This window comes from Dendropsophus ebraccatus, chromosome 15, assembly GCF_027789765.1.
Source record: "Dendropsophus ebraccatus isolate aDenEbr1 chromosome 15, aDenEbr1.pat, whole genome shotgun sequence".
NCBI lineage: Eukaryota > Metazoa > Chordata > Amphibia > Anura > Hylidae > Dendropsophus > Dendropsophus ebraccatus.
In genome coordinates this window covers 14,694,221-14,712,376 of record NC_091468.1, presented here as the reverse complement: position 1 = coordinate 14,712,376, position 18,156 = coordinate 14,694,221, and the positions used below count along the sequence as shown (strand labels likewise).

General features: G+C 44.0%; 1 protein-coding gene across 2 annotated transcripts in view; it reads left to right on the top strand.

Moving 5' to 3' along the window:
• Nucleotides 1–698: 698 nt before the first annotated feature.
• The window catches only part of SYT14 (synaptotagmin 14), a 107,516-nt gene continuing 90,058 nt past the window's right edge, over nucleotides 699–18,156 (top strand). Inside the window, exon 1 of one of the 2 annotated variants that reach the window (XM_069954313.1) lies at nucleotides 699–752. In XM_069954313.1, the coding sequence (XP_069810414.1) occupies nucleotides 740–752 (13 nt within the window). In that variant the 5' untranslated portion in view covers nucleotides 699–739. Of the gene's footprint in view, nucleotides 753–3,273; nucleotides 3,347–18,156 lie in introns of those variants that run through there. The other variant, XM_069954314.1, reaches the window with a different exon arrangement.

The following is an 18,156-nucleotide window of genomic DNA, read 5'->3' as shown; positions in this document are numbered from 1 at the left end:
AGAAGGTTCGGTAGGTAAGGATAGTGACATAGGAGAAGGTTTGGTAGGTAAGGATAGTGACATAGGAGAAGGTTTGGTAGGTAAGGTTAGTGACATAGGAGAAGGTTTGGTAGGTAAGGTTAGTGACATAGGAGAAGGTTTGGTAGGTAAGGATAGTGACATAGGAGATGGGTTGGTAGGTAAGGATAGTGACATAGGAGATGGGTTGGTGGGTAAGGATAGTGACATAGGAGAAGGTTTGGTAGGTAAGGATAGTGACATAGGAGAAGGTTTGGTAGATTAGGATAGGGACATAGGAGAAGGTTTGGTAGGTAAGGTCAGTGACATAGGAGAAGGGTTGGTAGGTAAGGATAGTGACATAGGGGAAGGGCTGGTAGGTAAGGATTGGTACCATTGATGAAGCATAGAGGTATAGTATATATATATATAGTATATACATGTTGGTGTATATACTATATATATATACTATACGGTGTGTGAATATGCATTGTTATTTTACACATAATAAAAGGTAACTAATATACAGCTCTTGTATAGAGTCACAGAGAGCTGCTACTGACAAGACTATAACCCCACTAGACACAAGACTAGAGAGACACGACAGTCAGTCAGTCAGTCAGTCAATCACATCCCTCAGCGTTCCTAGAGCCGGGCAGAGAGAGGCAGCGGCGCGTGGTTCATTCCTTATCACTCCCCCCCCCTAACGTGAGAAGTTGGTACGCTCCGAGCTGGAAGAATCATGGCGATAGATGGTAAGTAGGCCAATAACCGTCTGCTGATCGGCTCATTATCAAGTCATTAGGGGGGTTCTGAGCCCCTGCGGCCGCCACAGAGGGGGCAGCCCCGTGCCCTGTAGGCCGTGTGTGGCCCTGTGTGCCCGGCTGCTGCTGGGGCTGTACACTGTGTGCAGGGCGGCTGGGGCTGCTTCCTAGCTGTGCTCTGTGTGTGTTTACTGGGCATCCCCTAGTGCCCACTGGCTGGCTGATGTGACTGCTGCCAGGGCATGGCTGCTACTGGCTCCTATGAGAACTATCTGCATTATATATATAGATGACTTGTACTACTCCACCTATCAGGCGGCTGTCGGTGCATGATGGGACTTTATGGTGCAAAAAGTTGCCAAGCGGTTATGGGTGCTTGTGTCTTTTAGGGTTTTTTTGAGTTATGCAACTTTATTAGTATTAACATGGGGGTCAGCCGCATAATCTAATGGGGTCACTGCACCTTTAAGTCTTCAAGGTTTTGTTTGCATGTGTCTGTTCCTTAGGAGATAAGCGGTGCCAGATGTGTACGGAGTTTGTTATATCAGATAGATGGATGTTGTATGTATTACAAACCCTGGAAAATACAGACACCCTCTCCAGCTGTTGCAAAAATACAATTCCCATCATGCGCCATGATGGGAATTGTAGTTTTGCAACATTTTAAAGGCTGCCAGTTTGATCTCACTGCTTTTAGGATATGTTCACACACGGCGGATATGTTGCAGATTTGTTTTAACATTCCTATCAAAGTGGTTTGGAAAAATCTGCAGCACTCCTATGTGAACAAAGCCTAAACTTAGTCAAATCCTTCAACCATATCTATGGTATATCAGCTGGTTCCAGCTATTAACTGTATACCTTTGTTTCAAGATCTATAGGTGGTGAAACTGGGGAACAGATTACATTATAAATGTCTATGGTTGGAGTACCCCTTTAAGTCCCAGTCATTCCCTGATATAAGAATTTGTTCCGCCAAAAAGTGCCAATGACTCAGGGTGCCTTTAAACAGAGAGATTTATATGACAGATTTTTGAAGCCAAAGCCAGGAATGGATTGGAAAAGAGGAGAAATCTCAGTCTTTCCTTTATGACCTCCCATAGAGGTTATTACCCAACTTCTTAAAGGGAGAGTTCACAAAAATAAAAAAATCTTTCAAATCAACTAGTCCAAGCAAGTGCCAGGGATTTGTAATTTACTTCTATTAAAAAAATCTCAAGTCTTCCAGTACTTATCAGCTGCTGTATGTCCTGCAGGAAGTGGTGTATTCTTTCCAGTCTGACTGATCTCAGATGATGTCAGGAACTGTCCAGAGCAGCATATCCCCATAGAAATCCTCTCCTGCTCTCCAGGCTGGAAAAAAATACAACTTCCTGCAGGACCTACAGCAGCTGATAAGTACTGGAAGATTTGAAATTTTTTAATTGAAGTAAATTAAAATCTCTGCCACTTTCCGGCACCAGTTGATTTAAAGGGAATTTTTGGGGAGTGAACAACCCCTTTAATATCACCTGCTTCCCAACCATTGCATAAAACTAGCAGGTTCATTCATTCAGGTTTCTAGAAAAGTTGGGTGATGACCCTATAGAAGGTGCATCAAACATAGTTTGTATTAATGGGGTATTCCCAACATGAAAAGCTACAACCTGTCCTGTGGAACTAGCTGATGAGTGGGGGTCCGACCCCTTGAAAAAATGAATGGCGAGGCCCTGGCGCTCCATTGACTCTCTATAGGGCTTCTGAACATTCATAGGGGATGCTGGGATAACCTCTTAGTGATATAGGATACAGCTAGTTCATGTCAGTATACAGGATATATAAAGTATGACTGTTATAGAGTGTGCACAGTGATGGAAGCAGATTCACCCATGTTAAAGGAGTTTTCTTAATTGGGTTACCCCTCCATAGTCATCTCTTTCCTATATTTGTTTTCCTAGAAGTAGGAAGTGTATTATTACATATAGTATTCAATTTGTAATCTGTAGTTGCATAGTGTTTGCTATAGGGGGCGCTGTTTGCAGTAGCTGATGCTCTGACTCTCCCTTTGTGACAACCATGTGTCTCATAAATACCCCTCTAAATGTATCTGAGCTGTGCAGTTAGCTGCAGCTTGGCTTTCTGTCACCTGGGGCACAAGCTCAGTTTATTGACTTAAAGGGGTTATCCAGCACTACAAAAACGTGGCCACTTCCCCCCCCTCTCTTGTCTCCAGATTGGGTGGGGTTTCAAAATCAGTTCCATTGAAGTAAATGGAGGTTAATTGCAAACCGCACCTGAACTAAAGACAAGAGAGGGGGAAAAGTAGCCATGTTTTTGTAGTGTTGCACAGGAGACGCCGAGGAGGAGGGTATGTCTCTTACCTTTCTCTTCGGAGCCGTTGCGGGGGAGTTAGTAGTTTGCTCCATGGTCCAGTAAGACCGTTACGAGCACTGCCCGCCCACATAGTGCCAATCCGGCCCACTCCATTGATTGTAGCTAGTGAGGGGCGGGATGGCCGGTGCTATGTGGGCGGGCAGTTCTCCTAACAGTCTTACTGGACTGTGGAGCAAACTACTAACTCCCCCGCAACGGCTCAAAGGATGAAGGTAAGATACATATCCTCTTCCTCTGCGTCTCCTGTGCAATAGAGACATATCAGCAGGTTAGTATCATCTAACCTGCTGATAGTTCCCCTTTAAGTTTGTCTAAGTTCACACTGTATTTTTGCAGTACGTTTAATGTATCTGTTTAATGCAAAAAACGGATGAAAAAACAGATGCATTTGTGTGCAGATCTGTTTTTTTTCAGCGTACACAAAAATTCCTTATGCTAAAAATTACCATTTAAAAGTGAATCCATTAAGCGGACAGCAAAAACGCAGTGTGAACCCAACCTAAGACAAAGTGGCGTGTTGTTGCCCTCCTTAGTCCAGGCCCTGATATCCCCCACCGCTGTCGCCCCTGAGAGAAGTATTTTCAGTTTACATAACATATCTTGTGATCTCTGACTTGTAGACTTGTTGCAGAACTACAACTCCCCCCAGCATGCAGTAACAGCCAGCAGCATACTGGGAGTAGTAGTGATAGGTGTGAGTGCTGTGATACTATGTGCACTTTCCTGGAGATGTGGTGCTGAACGGACAGCTCCTCGGCCTCACTATGTAAGTCAGAGCGTTAGATGGGAAGTAGAGATGAGGGAACCTGGAGCATGCTGGAGTCCATCCGAACCCGAGCGATCGGCATTTGATTAGCGGTGGCTGCTGAACTTGGATAAAGCCCTAAGGCTATGTGGAAACATGGATATAGTCATTGGCTGTATCCATGTTTTCCAAACAACCTTAGGGCTTTATCCAACTTCAGCAGCCACTACTAATCGAATGCCGAACGTTCGGGTTCGGATGGACTCCAGCATGCTTCAGGTTCGCTTATCTCTAGTAGGGAACCTTGAATATCCTTGAAAAACCTTGTTGCAAAAACTACAACTCCCATCATGGCTGTCCAGGCATGATGGGAGTTGTAGTATTTGAACAGCTGGAGAGCCAAGGTTTCCTACCCCTGATCTAGTGCATTGATGCTGAACCTCCAGGCCGCCAGCCAGACTTCGGCTGTCCAGGCATGATGGGAATTGTAGTTTTGCAACAGGTGGAGGTTCACCACCATTGATCTGGTGCAGTGCTCCCTTACTTCAGGGGATTAAGGGTTTGTAATTTTACAACAACCTGGATATCCACAGGTTAGGGTATTGATCTAAAGCACCATGCCTGCAAAGATCCCACACGTGGCTCTCTATGGATCTGCTCCTGCATCTCAGCCCGGTTTACTGATGCTGCATGGAGAGCAAATAAACACACAATGTCTCCGGGGACAATACAGGAGAGTAATGTAACATGAGACTGTACCTTCTCTTCCTGATCGGAGGTACGGCAGGGTATATAGGATAATGTGTCCTCTGCTGAATTATGCTGTTATGGTAACAATGCCAAACCACCATGCAGCCTATATCTGTATAATATACACTTCAGCTTCTGCAGAACCTCTTTGTGAAGATTAAGGTTCCCATCTACTTATCTACCATTGGTTTATAAGAAACTTTTCATCCCTTTGATAAAGAGGGCCTGAGGTGTGTATTGTTGTAGATGGGAGACAAACCCCTTTCCTTAAAGGGGTTATCCAGGCTTAGGAAAACATGAACTCCTTCTTCAAGAAACAGCACCACTCCTGTCCTCAGTTTGGGTGTGGCCATTTTACTATTTTTTTCTAATCCTGAAGAACTCTTTAAGAAAGCAAAAACGTTAGATGTCAATCAGTGGCTGGCACCTAAGGCCGAGAGAGTGGCAGACAGGATAAGGATTACCCAGCGTCTTATTGACACCGTCGGATTGTGAAGGGAAAGCAATGTACAGACGCTCAGGATAATTCACATTAGGTTTCGCCTCATTGATTTATTTCGGGGATTAGTTCCCTTCATCAGATCAAGGAGATAGAACAGGCATTTACCGTCACTTGACCGGAGAGGGCAAAAGGGAGTAAAAATCTGTTTCCACAAAACACTGGGCGGGAGCAGCCGGTGATTAGGTTACATGTTAAAAAAGCAAAACAAAACAAAAAAAAAATCCAATGTGCAATTTTGTCAGTATTGTAGCACAGGGGTTGCTGTGGTCCTGAGGCTCTTCAGCCATTGCAAAACTACAACTCCTAGTATGCCTGGATCACTTTTTAATTTTTTTGGAATTTGGAATTTTTTTGTGTATATGCCGTTTACCGCGTGAGGCCGGGTTCTCACAACTTATTTTTTCAACACCGGACGCTATTTATTGAAAAAATACATGGCAGTGTTTTCTATGGAATCCCGGCCAAAGTGTATACACTCTGGCCGGGATTCCATACGGCCGCACAGGAAACTAACATGTCAGTTTTGTGCGTCCGCTATTCATTGAATTGGGCCACACAAGACTGACAGAGCAGACAATGTAAAGTGCGGCTCCGGCGCTACTCTACATTGTCTGCTATGGGTAAGTGGAATGCGGGCACACATGGAAGCGCCCGCATTCCAATTTGAAAGAAATGAAATTCATACACGGCAGTACCAGCCGGGATGAACTCTACAGACAGCAGCTGTTCTGTGACACCGCCGTGTCATACATTGTCATACATTGTGTGAACTGAGCCTGAGATTGGGGATGCTCTAATGTAATAGTTTGCCTAATTATGCATGTGATGATGCTTGTTTTTTTACATTTTCTTAATTTCAAAAAGGGGAAAGGGGGTGATTAAAACTTTTACTGTGGGAGTTTTTTTTATTTTTAAAAACATATTTTTCACTTTTTAAAGGGGAACTGTCAGCAGGTTAGATAAATATAAGATGAGGATGAAGGTATGTCTCTTACCTTTATCCTTAGCACCGTTCTGTGTAGTTTATAGTATACCACCCCCAGAGTGCCAATCCGTCCCCAGAAAACCCACCCCCTTCTAATGATTATCAGTAAAGTGGGCTGCCCAGTGGGCGGGCCGGATAGCTGCTCTGGAGGTGGTTGCCCTGTCCCCATGGCTCCAAACTGCCTTACCGGCCACAGGATTACACTACACTCTACACAGGAAAGGGACAGAGGATGAAGGTAAGAGACATACCTTCATCCTGAGCAACCCGGGAGCAGTAGGGAGCCATTAGGAGGTTAGATTAATCTAACTTGATAATAGTTCCCCTTTAAACCCCTCTAGGGACCTTTCATAAGTAATTGTCAGACCGCTATTTCTGATCTACAGTATGTAATGCTATAGCATTGCATAGATCAGTGCTCTGCTTATAGAGTCTGCCTAAGCTAGACCTCCGGCTTGTTAAGTGACCCATCAGCACCCTGCAGTCACATTGCGGGGGTGCTGATCGGACACCTGACAGGTGCAGCACTTGTCATTCATCCATTTCAATGCTGTGATTGCTTAAAATCTTGTCATTTAAATGGTTTAAAGGGGTTGTCCAGCAAAAATCTTTTTCTTACAAATCAATTGGTGTCAGAAAGTTATATAGATTTGTAATTTACTTCTATTAAAAAATCTCAAGTCTTCTCATACTTATCAGCTGCTGTATGTCATGCAGGAAATGTTTTTTTCTTTTCAGTCTGACACAGTGCTCTTCGCTGACATCTATGGCCAAGACAGGAACTGTCCTGATCAGGAGAGGTTTTCTATGGGGATTCATAGAAAACCGAAACAAAGTTCCTGTCCTGGCCAGAGATGTTAGCAGAGAGCACTGTGTCAGACTGACAAGAAAACACCATTTCCTGCAGGACATAGAGCAGATAATAAGTATGGGAAGAATAGAGATTTTTGAACAGAAGTAAATTATAAATCTACATAACTTTCTGATACCAGTTGATTTGAAAGAAAAGGATTTTCGCTGGATAACCCCCTTAAAAACTGCCACCCGCGGGATTGCTGGTGACAGTCACTAGCAGCGAGGGTCTGCTAGACATAGTAGCCCACCCCCGCTGTGTATGGAGCAGGCTCAGTTTTGGGCTTAGTTGGAACAATGGCATATAATCAATTAAATAGCAGGCACTGGTGATCACACTTTGCTGGCTATTTAAAGTGAGTGGCGGAGATGCACCAAGCAGGTGATGTAAGGGGCGGGTGAGAGGGAAGGCACACAGCAGAGAACACGGCAAGCTCTCAGCTTGCCGTCCTCCATGTTTTCTGAAGTGTACTTAAAGGGAACCTGTCACCCCCCGTGCCGGGGTGACAGGCTCCCGACCCCCCATTAGAGCCCCCTATACTGACCTAATCCCGCCCATAGAGAATGACAGGAGAGTCCAGCGCTCCGTCATTCTCTATGAGCGTTGGACTCATCTCTCAGCGCGCGCTCCAGGCTGCAGCGGCTGAGATCTTCATCACCCGACCACCTCCAGAAGCGGGACCCGGCGGGATTAGGTCAGTATAGGGGGCTCTAACGGGGGGTCAGGAGCCTGTCACCCCAGCACGGGGGGTGACAGGTTCCCTTTAAAGGGGTTGGCCACTTTATAGTAAAATTGCTCAGTGTACAGTATTAGTAAGTGTACTCACATTACTTACTGACAGCAGCTCCCTGTGTGCCTCATAGAGCTAATATCAGACTCCCCTCCTCCAGGCTGTACTGCCCTGCTCTGTGGTGTTTTTGTCCATAACATGGCTGACATGGAGAAGCATGTGACCAGGCCCCGCCCCCCAGTGTCCACCACTGAGCCTGTATATGTCTATGGAGAACACAGTGGACAGGGCCTGGTCACATGCTCCTCCGTGTCGGCCATTTTGTGGACTGAAACAAAACAGAGCAGGGCGGCTCAGCCTGGTGAAGGGGAGTCTGATTTTAGCTTTATGAGGTACACAGGGAGCTGCTGTCAGTATATACAGTGAGCACACTTACTAATACTTTGTACTGACCTATTTTACTATAAAGTGGCCAACCCCTTTAATGTTAAGCTGCGCTATTGCACAGTTTAAAGGGGAACTCCATATATTTTTTTTCTTTCAAATCATCTGGTGTCAGAAAGTTGTACACATTTGTAAATTACTTCTATTTAAAAATATCATGTATTCTAATACTAAGAAGTGGTGTATTCTTTCCAGTCTGACACAGTGCTCTCTGCTGCCACCTCTGTCCATGTCAGGAACTGTCCAGAGCAGGAGAGGTTTTCTATGGGGATTTGCTACTGCTCTGGACCGTTTCTGACATGAATTTGGTTTAATCTCGTCTTCCAGTACTTATCAGCTGCTGTATGTCCTGCGTGAAGTGGTGTATTCTCTCCAGTCTGACACAGTGATCTCTGCTGCCACCTCTGTCCATGTCAGGAACTGTCCAGAGCAGCAGCAAATCCCCACAGAAAACCTGCTCTGGACAGTTCCTGACATGGACAGAGGTGGCAGCAGAGAGCACTCTGTCAGACTGGAGAGAATACAACACTTCCCGCAGGACATACAGCAGCTGATAAGTACTGGAAAACTTGGGATTTTTTAAATAGAAGTAAATAACACATTTGTATAAATTTCTGACACAAGTTGATTTGAAAGAAAAAAAATGTTTTCGCTGGCATCCTGGTATCATATTGTTTTAAAGCACTCGGTATCGATAGTAGTAACAATATATTAGTGCATTGTGCCATTCCTCCTGGAAATATATGAATACATTGACATGTGGGCGTTACTAATCGTGCCAATAGGATGTGTAGTGGTACATAATCCATTCCCTAGGGTAGATGGACACAAGGATAGATGGCCGGTCTCAATGTCCTCGGTCAGGGTCGTAGCTCTTCCCAGTATATGTTGCATTTATTCAGTCTCTATATATCTTTGTGCTGACACAGCAGCTTTATGTTATTGCTGCAGTATTCTGTACACAGCTATAGGAAATCATTGCACTAATAGGAGAATGATAGAATTTCTCCACAACGCCTTCAGCATGTCTTCTGTGGAGAGTCTTCTAGTCATTGTGGAGTGTGGACCAATAGGTTTAAGCTTGATGCCTGTATAATGTGCTTATGTCTCATTATATGGTATATAGATATTTCACACATCCCATTAGTAAGACATCAAACTATATCAATTCATGACTAGAATAGTGGAGAATTGGCCTATTGGAAGTATTCTGTAATTCTGTTTTCGTGATTTACAGGGCCAGTATTATATTTTAGCCAGAGATTGCACTTAAAGGGGAAGATTGCATTTAAAGGGGAAGTCTGGTGTCAGACAGACAGAGGTGGGGAGGAGGTGGCTGAACATAACACCATGAACCTACCTCCCTGGCTTCAGCACAGGGGTGGCTGTCCCCCGCTCCAGTTCCCGGTCTCCCTTCTTGGAGCGGGGACCCGGGTTGTGATGTGTCAGCCCTGCTCAGCCAGTCAGCAGCCGATGCAGGACCTTGATACGGCTGCTGATTGGCTGAGCGGTGCTGACATGTCACGACCCAGGTCCCTGCTCAGTCCAGGAAGCGGCCAGGGGACTGGGAACTGGAGCGGGGGACAGCGGACCCCTGTGCTTTAGTCAGGGAGGTAGGTGCATGGTGTTATGTTCAATCACTTCCTCCCACCTCTGTCTGTCTGACAGTGGACTTCCCCTTTAAGGAAGAATCCATCGCATTGAAAGTAGACTCCAATCTGCAAAATGATTGATTGCTATATAATATGGGTGAAAGGATTTATTAGAACTAATTAGTTATTTGCTTAAACCTTAGCACATTTTAGGCTTAAAGGGATTCTCCAGGCTTAGAAAAAGAGCAGCTACTTTCATGCTAAACAGCGCTGCCCATGTTCTCAGGTTTCGTGTGGTATTACAATTCAGCTCAGTTCACTTCAATAGAAGTGAGCTGCAATACCACAACACTACTGAGCATGTGTGACCACTGATGCTGGATACGTTAGGTGGTCATTCAATGGGGGAATCGAAAAAACAGCAGGGGGCACCATACTAATTGTATAACTCTTTTATTTAATTATTGTGTGTATGATTGGGTGGGTGTGTGTGGGGGGTGACTGCTGGGATGCCCCTGCAATTTGGAGAATGGGGAACCCCTTTAAGTAATAACAAGAAAGGTTAGGAAGCCAAATCAGTACAAGCGGCTATATAACAACATGGCTTCTACAATGAGTTGATGTTTTTCCTGCACTGTATTAGATGCTGATTCCTCTATAATTACTCCTGCCATGTAAAACAATCATTAGGCGGCATTTGCATAATTGCTCGGGAGGTTTGAAATAAAACTTTTATTTCTTACAATAAAACGTCTGTGATATGAGAATTATTATTGGCTTGTAAGCGTGTTTCTTAATTCCTTTCCTATGCGTTGAGATTATCCCTAGGAAAGCCACTTTAAAGTGTAGTCTCAGTAGGCTGAATATAATTCCCATTTTTAGCAATGTTCGAAAGTTCAACTCTTAATAAGATGGAGAGCGGATATAGAAATGCTTTTCTGGCTTTCCACTGATTTCGAGGTATTTTATGTTGTTTTCTTGATTCCTTAGGAAAAAATTTGCTGGTTGCCCTTGGAAACAGACAACAAGCTTTCTGTTGTCAGTCATGTGACCTAATAGCTATGTTTTACCTGGGCTAGCTCTTACATCGCTCTGTTATTTGGGAGCTAAATACATAGATTTACATTGTTTTTTTTTTAGAGAAGAATTTGTCATCATTATATACATTTAAAAAAAACACTGAAGAGCCAAATATATTGGAATTCCCCTTAAAGGGATTGTCTGGGAAAAGAAAAATATTACTAGGTAGAGACAAGTGAACTTACAGTAAGTTCTGGTTTGCTGGAGCCTGAACTTTTGGAATTGGATTCCCGCAGCCTGAAGAAGATAGATGCAGCCAAGGGCTGCCTGATAAACTAATATACAGCCAGAGGCCAGGCTGTGCTGTTCTGCTTTGTGGTGAGGCTGTCCATAAGATGGCTGACATGGAGGAGCATGTGACCATGCACCGCCCCCCCCCCCCCCAGTGTCCGCCATAGGCAAATACAGGCTCAGTGATGGACACGGGGTGGAGCATGGTCACATGCTCCTCCATGTCGGCCATCTTATGGACAGACTGACCACAGAGCAGGAAAGCACAGCCTGGATGAGGGGAGTTTGATTTCAGCTCTGTGAGGTACACAGGGAGCTGCTGTCAGTATATACAGTGAGTACACTTGCTAATACTGTACACTGAACAATTGTACTATAAAGTGGCCAACCCCTTTAAATATATGGAATACTTGCCTTCCCAGTCATCTTGCCTTTGCTGTTTCATCAGGGGCACAGCTCCCCGCTGCTTATCACTCCCTGGAAACTTCTTGCAGGCATTTCTCACATGTTGACTTTTTTTCGGAGCAGGGGTCAGCAACAGGGAGCCATTGGAATGGCATCACTGAGGAGTTAGGCAGATAAGTGTCCATTATTTTTTTTAAGAAAAATGTCCTTTCCCTGGACAACCCATTTTAATGCATTCAGTAAGCCGTTTATTGTCTTTGTTCAGACATGTGAAAAGTTACTGATCACACAAGGTCTCATGCTGATCATAAGCCGGAGGCAGTGCTGTCACTCAAATATGAATCCTTCGCAGTTTACTTAAGGGGTACTCTGGAGAAAATATTTTCTTCATAATCAACTGGTTGAAAAATCTCAAGTTTACCCATACTTATTAGCTGCTGTATGTCCTGCAGGAAGTGTTGTGTTCTTTCTAGTCTGACACAGTGCTCTCTGCTGACACCTCTGTCCAGAGCAGCAGCAAATCCCCATAGAACACCTCTACTGCTCTGGACAGTTCCTGACATGGACAGAGGTGGCAGCAGAGAGCACTGTGTCAGACTAGAAAGAACACAACACTTCCTGCAGGACAAGCAGCACCTGATAAGTATGGGAAATCTTGAGATTTTTCAACAGATGTAAATTACAAATTTATGTAACTTTCTAAAACCAGATGATTTGAAAGAAAAAGATTTAACCCCTTTAAGGGAATAAGTTGCACATTCAGCTGGCTGGAGAGTGGAGGGCACTAGCTGTATCTTGGGATTGCAGTGGGTCTCAGTAATGATAGCCGATTCAATGAGGTCCACTTCCTACTATATACAATGAAATTTTGTTAGAAATTATTTTCAAAATTGTCTGTGGCAACACAACTCCCCTCACTCCAATGGAACTGAACTACAAGACCACAAAAAAACAAACGACTGGGGTGGTGCTGTTTTTGGAAGAAAGCAGCTATGGTTTGCCAATCCTGGATAACTCCTTTAAGTGCCAATTCATATTGTACCCATATTTAGGTATTTTAGAGGTTTTTTTTTATATTACTACTCCCCCCTATTCCTACAGATGATGGCTTGTTTTTTGTGGGACGGTTTGTAGGTTTTTTTCAACCACCATAGGTGAAGATTAAATTTTTATAGGTTTAGGAAGATAACTGGGAAAATGTCAAATCCTGCACTGCTATTATTTTTTTTATTCTATGATGTTCTATAATACATAGTCAGATGCTTAGGGCAGACCGGGAGACCTTTGTATGATTTTATAGTAGTCCATCTATGAGCATCTATCAGCTGACAGTACAGTAGTTACCCCCCTTCTGCAACCACCTGGGCATCAGAATCTGTCCCCAGGACATCCTCACTTTGTGGCTGTTGTAAAGAAGTTAAACTCGTTTTTAGAAATAAGGTAAATGATGGAGTAAACATGTAGGAAGGGTTAAGTATAGCAAATGGCGAATCATCCCAGGAAAACAGGAAAGCAAAGGCATCATAGGAAATGCAGCAGAGATTAAATTATCCACGGAGCCCTATTATAAGTAGACAGGGGGAGGACATCCACATATGGGGAACATTTGTTTTGTGTGTTGTATCCAGGGAAACTGGTGATTCCATCAGACGTGTTATTAGTCTGCTCCAGCCCACTGTGAAGTCCTCGGTTTTAAAGAGACGTCTTTTTAAGACGCTGTTCACATCTCATCCATCACAGATTTTGTCATTTTTCAGACTCGGCATGCGGCACTATTCTTCCAGTGAAAGCTATGGACACCAAAAGGGAACCTGACAGACCCCATTAAAACAAAGGAAGTTTTGGGGGGGAACTGTGAGTTAATTGGGGGCAATCGGTACATGACTGTCAGCTATCAACTATAGCTCCCAAATACTACAGGAACCAACACATCCATGCGTTACATAGACAACCTATTAATTTCAATAAACACCATGTAATGCTCCATTTCTCCTGTAGGGGTGCTATAGGGAAATTGTACACCTGCTGCAGATTATGCTGATGCGAGACTCTTTCTTATTAGATTTGATTTAAGATCATTCTATAAACTCTAGGACCTCAAGGTGTCTATACACAACAAACAAAACTCAACCAGGCCTGTAAACTTCGACAGGACTGGCTGATAATCTGTAGTATATGGGGTCCCCATATGAGATCCTCCCTGATGGCAAATGGGCAAAAGAAGTACCGTCATATTTAGCCGTCATCCAGTTGTACACAAAAGGAAAGTGGAGAATTCTCTCCAGTCTGACACAAAGCTCTCTGCTGCCACCTCTGTCCATGTCAGGAACTGTCCAGAGCAGTAGCAAATCCCCATAGAAAACCTCTCCTGCTCTGGACAGTTCCTGACATGGACAGAGGTGGCAGCAGAGAGCACTGTGTCAGACTGGAAAGAATACACCACGTGCTGCAGGACATACAGCAGTTGATAAGTACTGGAAGCTGAGTTTTTTTTTAAATAGAAGTAAATTACAATTTTGTAAAACTTTGACACTTTTTTCTACTAGAGTACCCTTTTAGGGTACGTTCACACTTACCGGATCTGCAGCGTATTTTCTGCTGCGGATCCGCAGCAGATTTCATTTAAATAACTGAACACAGCATCAAATCTGCACCATCAAATCTGCTGCGGATCCTGTAGGTGTGAACGCACCCTCAAATAACCTTTTAACTTACATAAGAAAGTCAGAATCTGCAACTGCAACAGAATCTGCAGCATTTCAGTGCCATGTGAACATACCCTAATCCAGTTATTTTAGATATATAAGAAGGAGCAGCTAATTCCTCCTTTTTCTTTAGGCCTGATGCCCATTGCGTTATGTCCAGTGTGGTACAAGACAAACCAGTACTAATCCCCCTGTATGGAAAAAAATAAATATGGATCAGAACAAATGGAATAATTCTTAAATGCAATACTTGCCTTATAATTGCCTTTTCTGCTACATCATCTGGGTCAATGAGTCACTCTAGCTCTGCATTTTCTCTTTCCCCATGGCAGCACAAAGACTCGAAACATCATGGTTCCCCATGTCTAACCCATCTGTGGTGGGGGTGAACAGTGACGTAGCTACCATAGAGGCAGAGTAGGCAGTTGCTATGGGGCCCATGCAGGAGGGGGGCCCGGGGGAGAAGGTAAGAGTGTGTGGTAAGAGTGTGTACTGCAGTGTGTACTGTAAGTGACCCAATGTTTACATGCATGCACCCTATAATAATTTTTGCTATTGGGCCCCGTGAATCCTAGCTACGCCTCTGGGGGTGAAGTAATGATACCTAGTTATTATCCCCCCCCCCCCCCCCTGGGACATTCGGTCCTTATATATGTGTCTATACTGTATATCATACAGTGAATGCAGGTGCACATGTCCCTCGACCCTCATTGTCAGAAAACGTATATAGTGGCCCATAAGTGTTATTTGTTTTGGGATTCTATGTATTTAAATAGGTTTTTGAATACTTTAAAAACTAGGGGGAAATTTATCAAATATGGTGTAAAGTGAAACTGGCTCAGTTGCCCCTAGCAACCAATCAGATTCCACCTTTCATTTTTCAAAGAGTCTGTGAGGAATGAAAGGTGGAATCTGATTGGTTGCTAGGGGCAACTGAGCCAGTTTCACTTTACACCAGTTTGATAAATCTCCCCCTAGATGTATTCACGCCATTTAGAGCAGGGATGGGGAACCTTCGGCCTTCCAGCTGTTGCAAAACTACAGTTTCCGTCAGGCCCGGACAGCCAAAGTTTTAGCTAGGGGGTTATCCGGGGTTTTTCCCCCCAAAACGGCACCACTCCTATCCTCAGTTTTCAGCCAATTTCCATTGAAGTGAATGAAGCTGAACTGTAATACCACTCACAGCCTGAGGACAGGGATGGCGCTGTTTTTTGCAAGAAATTATCTGTGCTTTTTCTAATTCTGGATAACCCCTTTGAAGTCAATGAGAAAACCCCCCAAAATATCTACAGTTAGTGAATTTACAATCATCAATTTCCTTGTGTATTCTTGATTGTTTTTTCTTTCCTCCGCAGCGCGTGGCTGAGGTTTCATAAAGTGTCCCTGTCAAATTATTCACGTTATAGAAGTATGACAAAAGTTTTGTTCAGGATCCCTCACTAATTACTAGAATAAGCCTGGAGAAGCGCCCGGCCGTGCACTTCACTCCCTGACTTGCTATGGTTCAAATCCAGTTGCAGGAGATGACCCCATAGACCAGGGATGGGAACCTTTGGCCCTCCAGCTGTTGCAAAACTACAATTCCCATCATGCCTGGACAGCCAAAGCAAAGCTTTGGCTGTCCAGGCATGATAGGAATTGTAGTTTTGCAATAGCTGGGGGGCCCAATGTTCCCCGTCCCTGCCATAGACTAATAGTGTGTTTACGCAGAGAAATTTATCTGACAGATCTTTGAAGCCAAAGCCAGGAACAGACTATAAACAGGGAACAGGTCATGAAGGAAAGACTGAGATTTCTCCTCTTTTCAGATCCATTCCTGGCTTTGGCTTCAAAAATCTGTCAGATAAATCTCTCTGTGTAAGCGCACCATAAGGGTCCTATTACACCTAGTGATTATCGGACGCACTTGGCCGTTTACTGGCTGTTCTGGCTGATAATTGTTTGGTGTAATATAACATGTTTTAAGACAACGATCAGCTGACATGCTCGATGTTGGCTGATAGTTTCGTCTTTCAGCATGTTCTTTTCAATCGACACCGATAGCAACAGTCGAGCAGGGAATAAGCGACAGCGAGCAGGGAATAAGGAGCAAGTGAGCGCTGACCTGACAGGTTAGTGCTAACTTACTCCTTAATATCGGCACGTGTGATAGTACCCCTAGGGCCCTATTACACAGGTTGATTATAGTGCTAAAAATCATAATCCCGTTTGAATTTGAACGATAATCGCTCTGTGTGAATGCAGGCAAAGATCACATTTTTTAAGTTGAACCTAAAATCATCGCTAATCGCTCGCTGTAATTCTATTGTTCGTTCATTTCTTGGGATCAGATGGAGTAAACAAGTGTAGTAACGATCGTAACTAATGACTATTGTTCTGTGTAATATGGGGAACAATTAGAGGTAGCCCTCGTTTACTATCGATAATCATTAAATTGTCACTGTCGTTTAAATTTTAAGAGGCTTTGTAATTGGGTTTATTAGCTGAAAATTGCATTTTTTTTATCATGAAAAAGCAGTTTGAAGCTCTCCCCCCTGTCTTCATTGTTCTCTTATGGAGAGGGGAGGGGTGGAGGGAGATGAGGCACCAAAACAGGACAACAAAGAGTTAATTTACAGCTACATTACCGGCTATGTCCTCTGACAGTCAGCACTGACCTCTCTGACCTCTGAATCCCGGCTTTCACACAGGTCCCGCTGTGTAATCCTTTGTTCTCTGCTCTCTGCTGCCAACTAATCTCCCTCCCCTCTTCATAGAACAGACAGGGCTCGACTGATGAAAAAGAGTTGAGATTTCCTGATAATGAGCAGTTTACTGGGGAAAGTCTTTTTAAATGCAGATAATGGCATATTTGCCTAATAAACCCAATTATAAAGTTTCTTAAAATTGCTTATACTATTGATTTCTGCAAAAAAAAAAAAAAAAAAATGACAGTGACACTTTAATCGTTAAAAATCACTTAGTCTAATAGGACCCTTAAGGCCCTATTCCACTGGACGATTATCGTTCAGATTATCGTTAAATCGTTCTAATCTAAACAATAATCGTTCGGTTGAAATGCAGTTAACGATTAATGACCGAACGAGAAATCGCTTGATCGCTTTATAAGACCTGGACCTATTTTTATCGTTGCTCGTTCGCAAATCGTTCGCATTGAATAAGACGTCGTTCAGTCGTTCGCAGTAGATACGAACGCAATAGCAAAGAAATAGTGAAGAAAAAACGATCGCAAATACGATCATAAGTAACGATTATCGTTCCATGGAAATGAGTGAACGTTTTCAGGTCTTTCGCAATAATGGTCGTTTGAGATCGTTAGTCGCTAACGATTATGCGAACGATAATTGTCCGGTGGAATAGGGCCCTTAGGGTATGTGCACACTATGGAATTTGCGTCGCTCGCCCCCCTGCACTCCCACGTGAAGTTCTGCCCGTCCCATAGGCTCCATTCTATGCTCAGGCAGATTCCGCCGTCCATCCAAAGAATTAAAGTGAATTTTTTTTTAGGTGGACGGTAGGTTCTGCCTGCGCATAGAATGGAACCTATGGGACCGGCGGAACTTCAAGAGGGAGCGCAGGGGGCGAGCAACGGAATCCGGTGGAAGTTATCTGTGTGAATTCTGTAGTGTGCACATACCATTAGGCTGAGTTTGTGCAGAGTAAAACTGGTGGAATTCTCCACCGTGGAATCCAGCCATCCAGTGTCATACTGGCAGTCTATGGGGGGCTAGCCCACCTCCTCTTTCAGCGGCTCTCCGCTCGGAAGAATTGACATGTCCATTGTTCCTTGCAGAGTATGACTCGGAGGCTGGTGGGATTCCGCAGCGGAGAATTCCTCCGCAGAATTTCGCTGGTTCTACTCTGTGTGAACTGGCCCTTACAGTGCAGCCTGTCTCCTACAACCTGATGGACTCTTGGTCCAGCAGAGAGTACATGTCTCCTAACTGATACCAGATTCCTTTCCCATGGGTACAAGGGATTAGGCTATATCCATTGACAT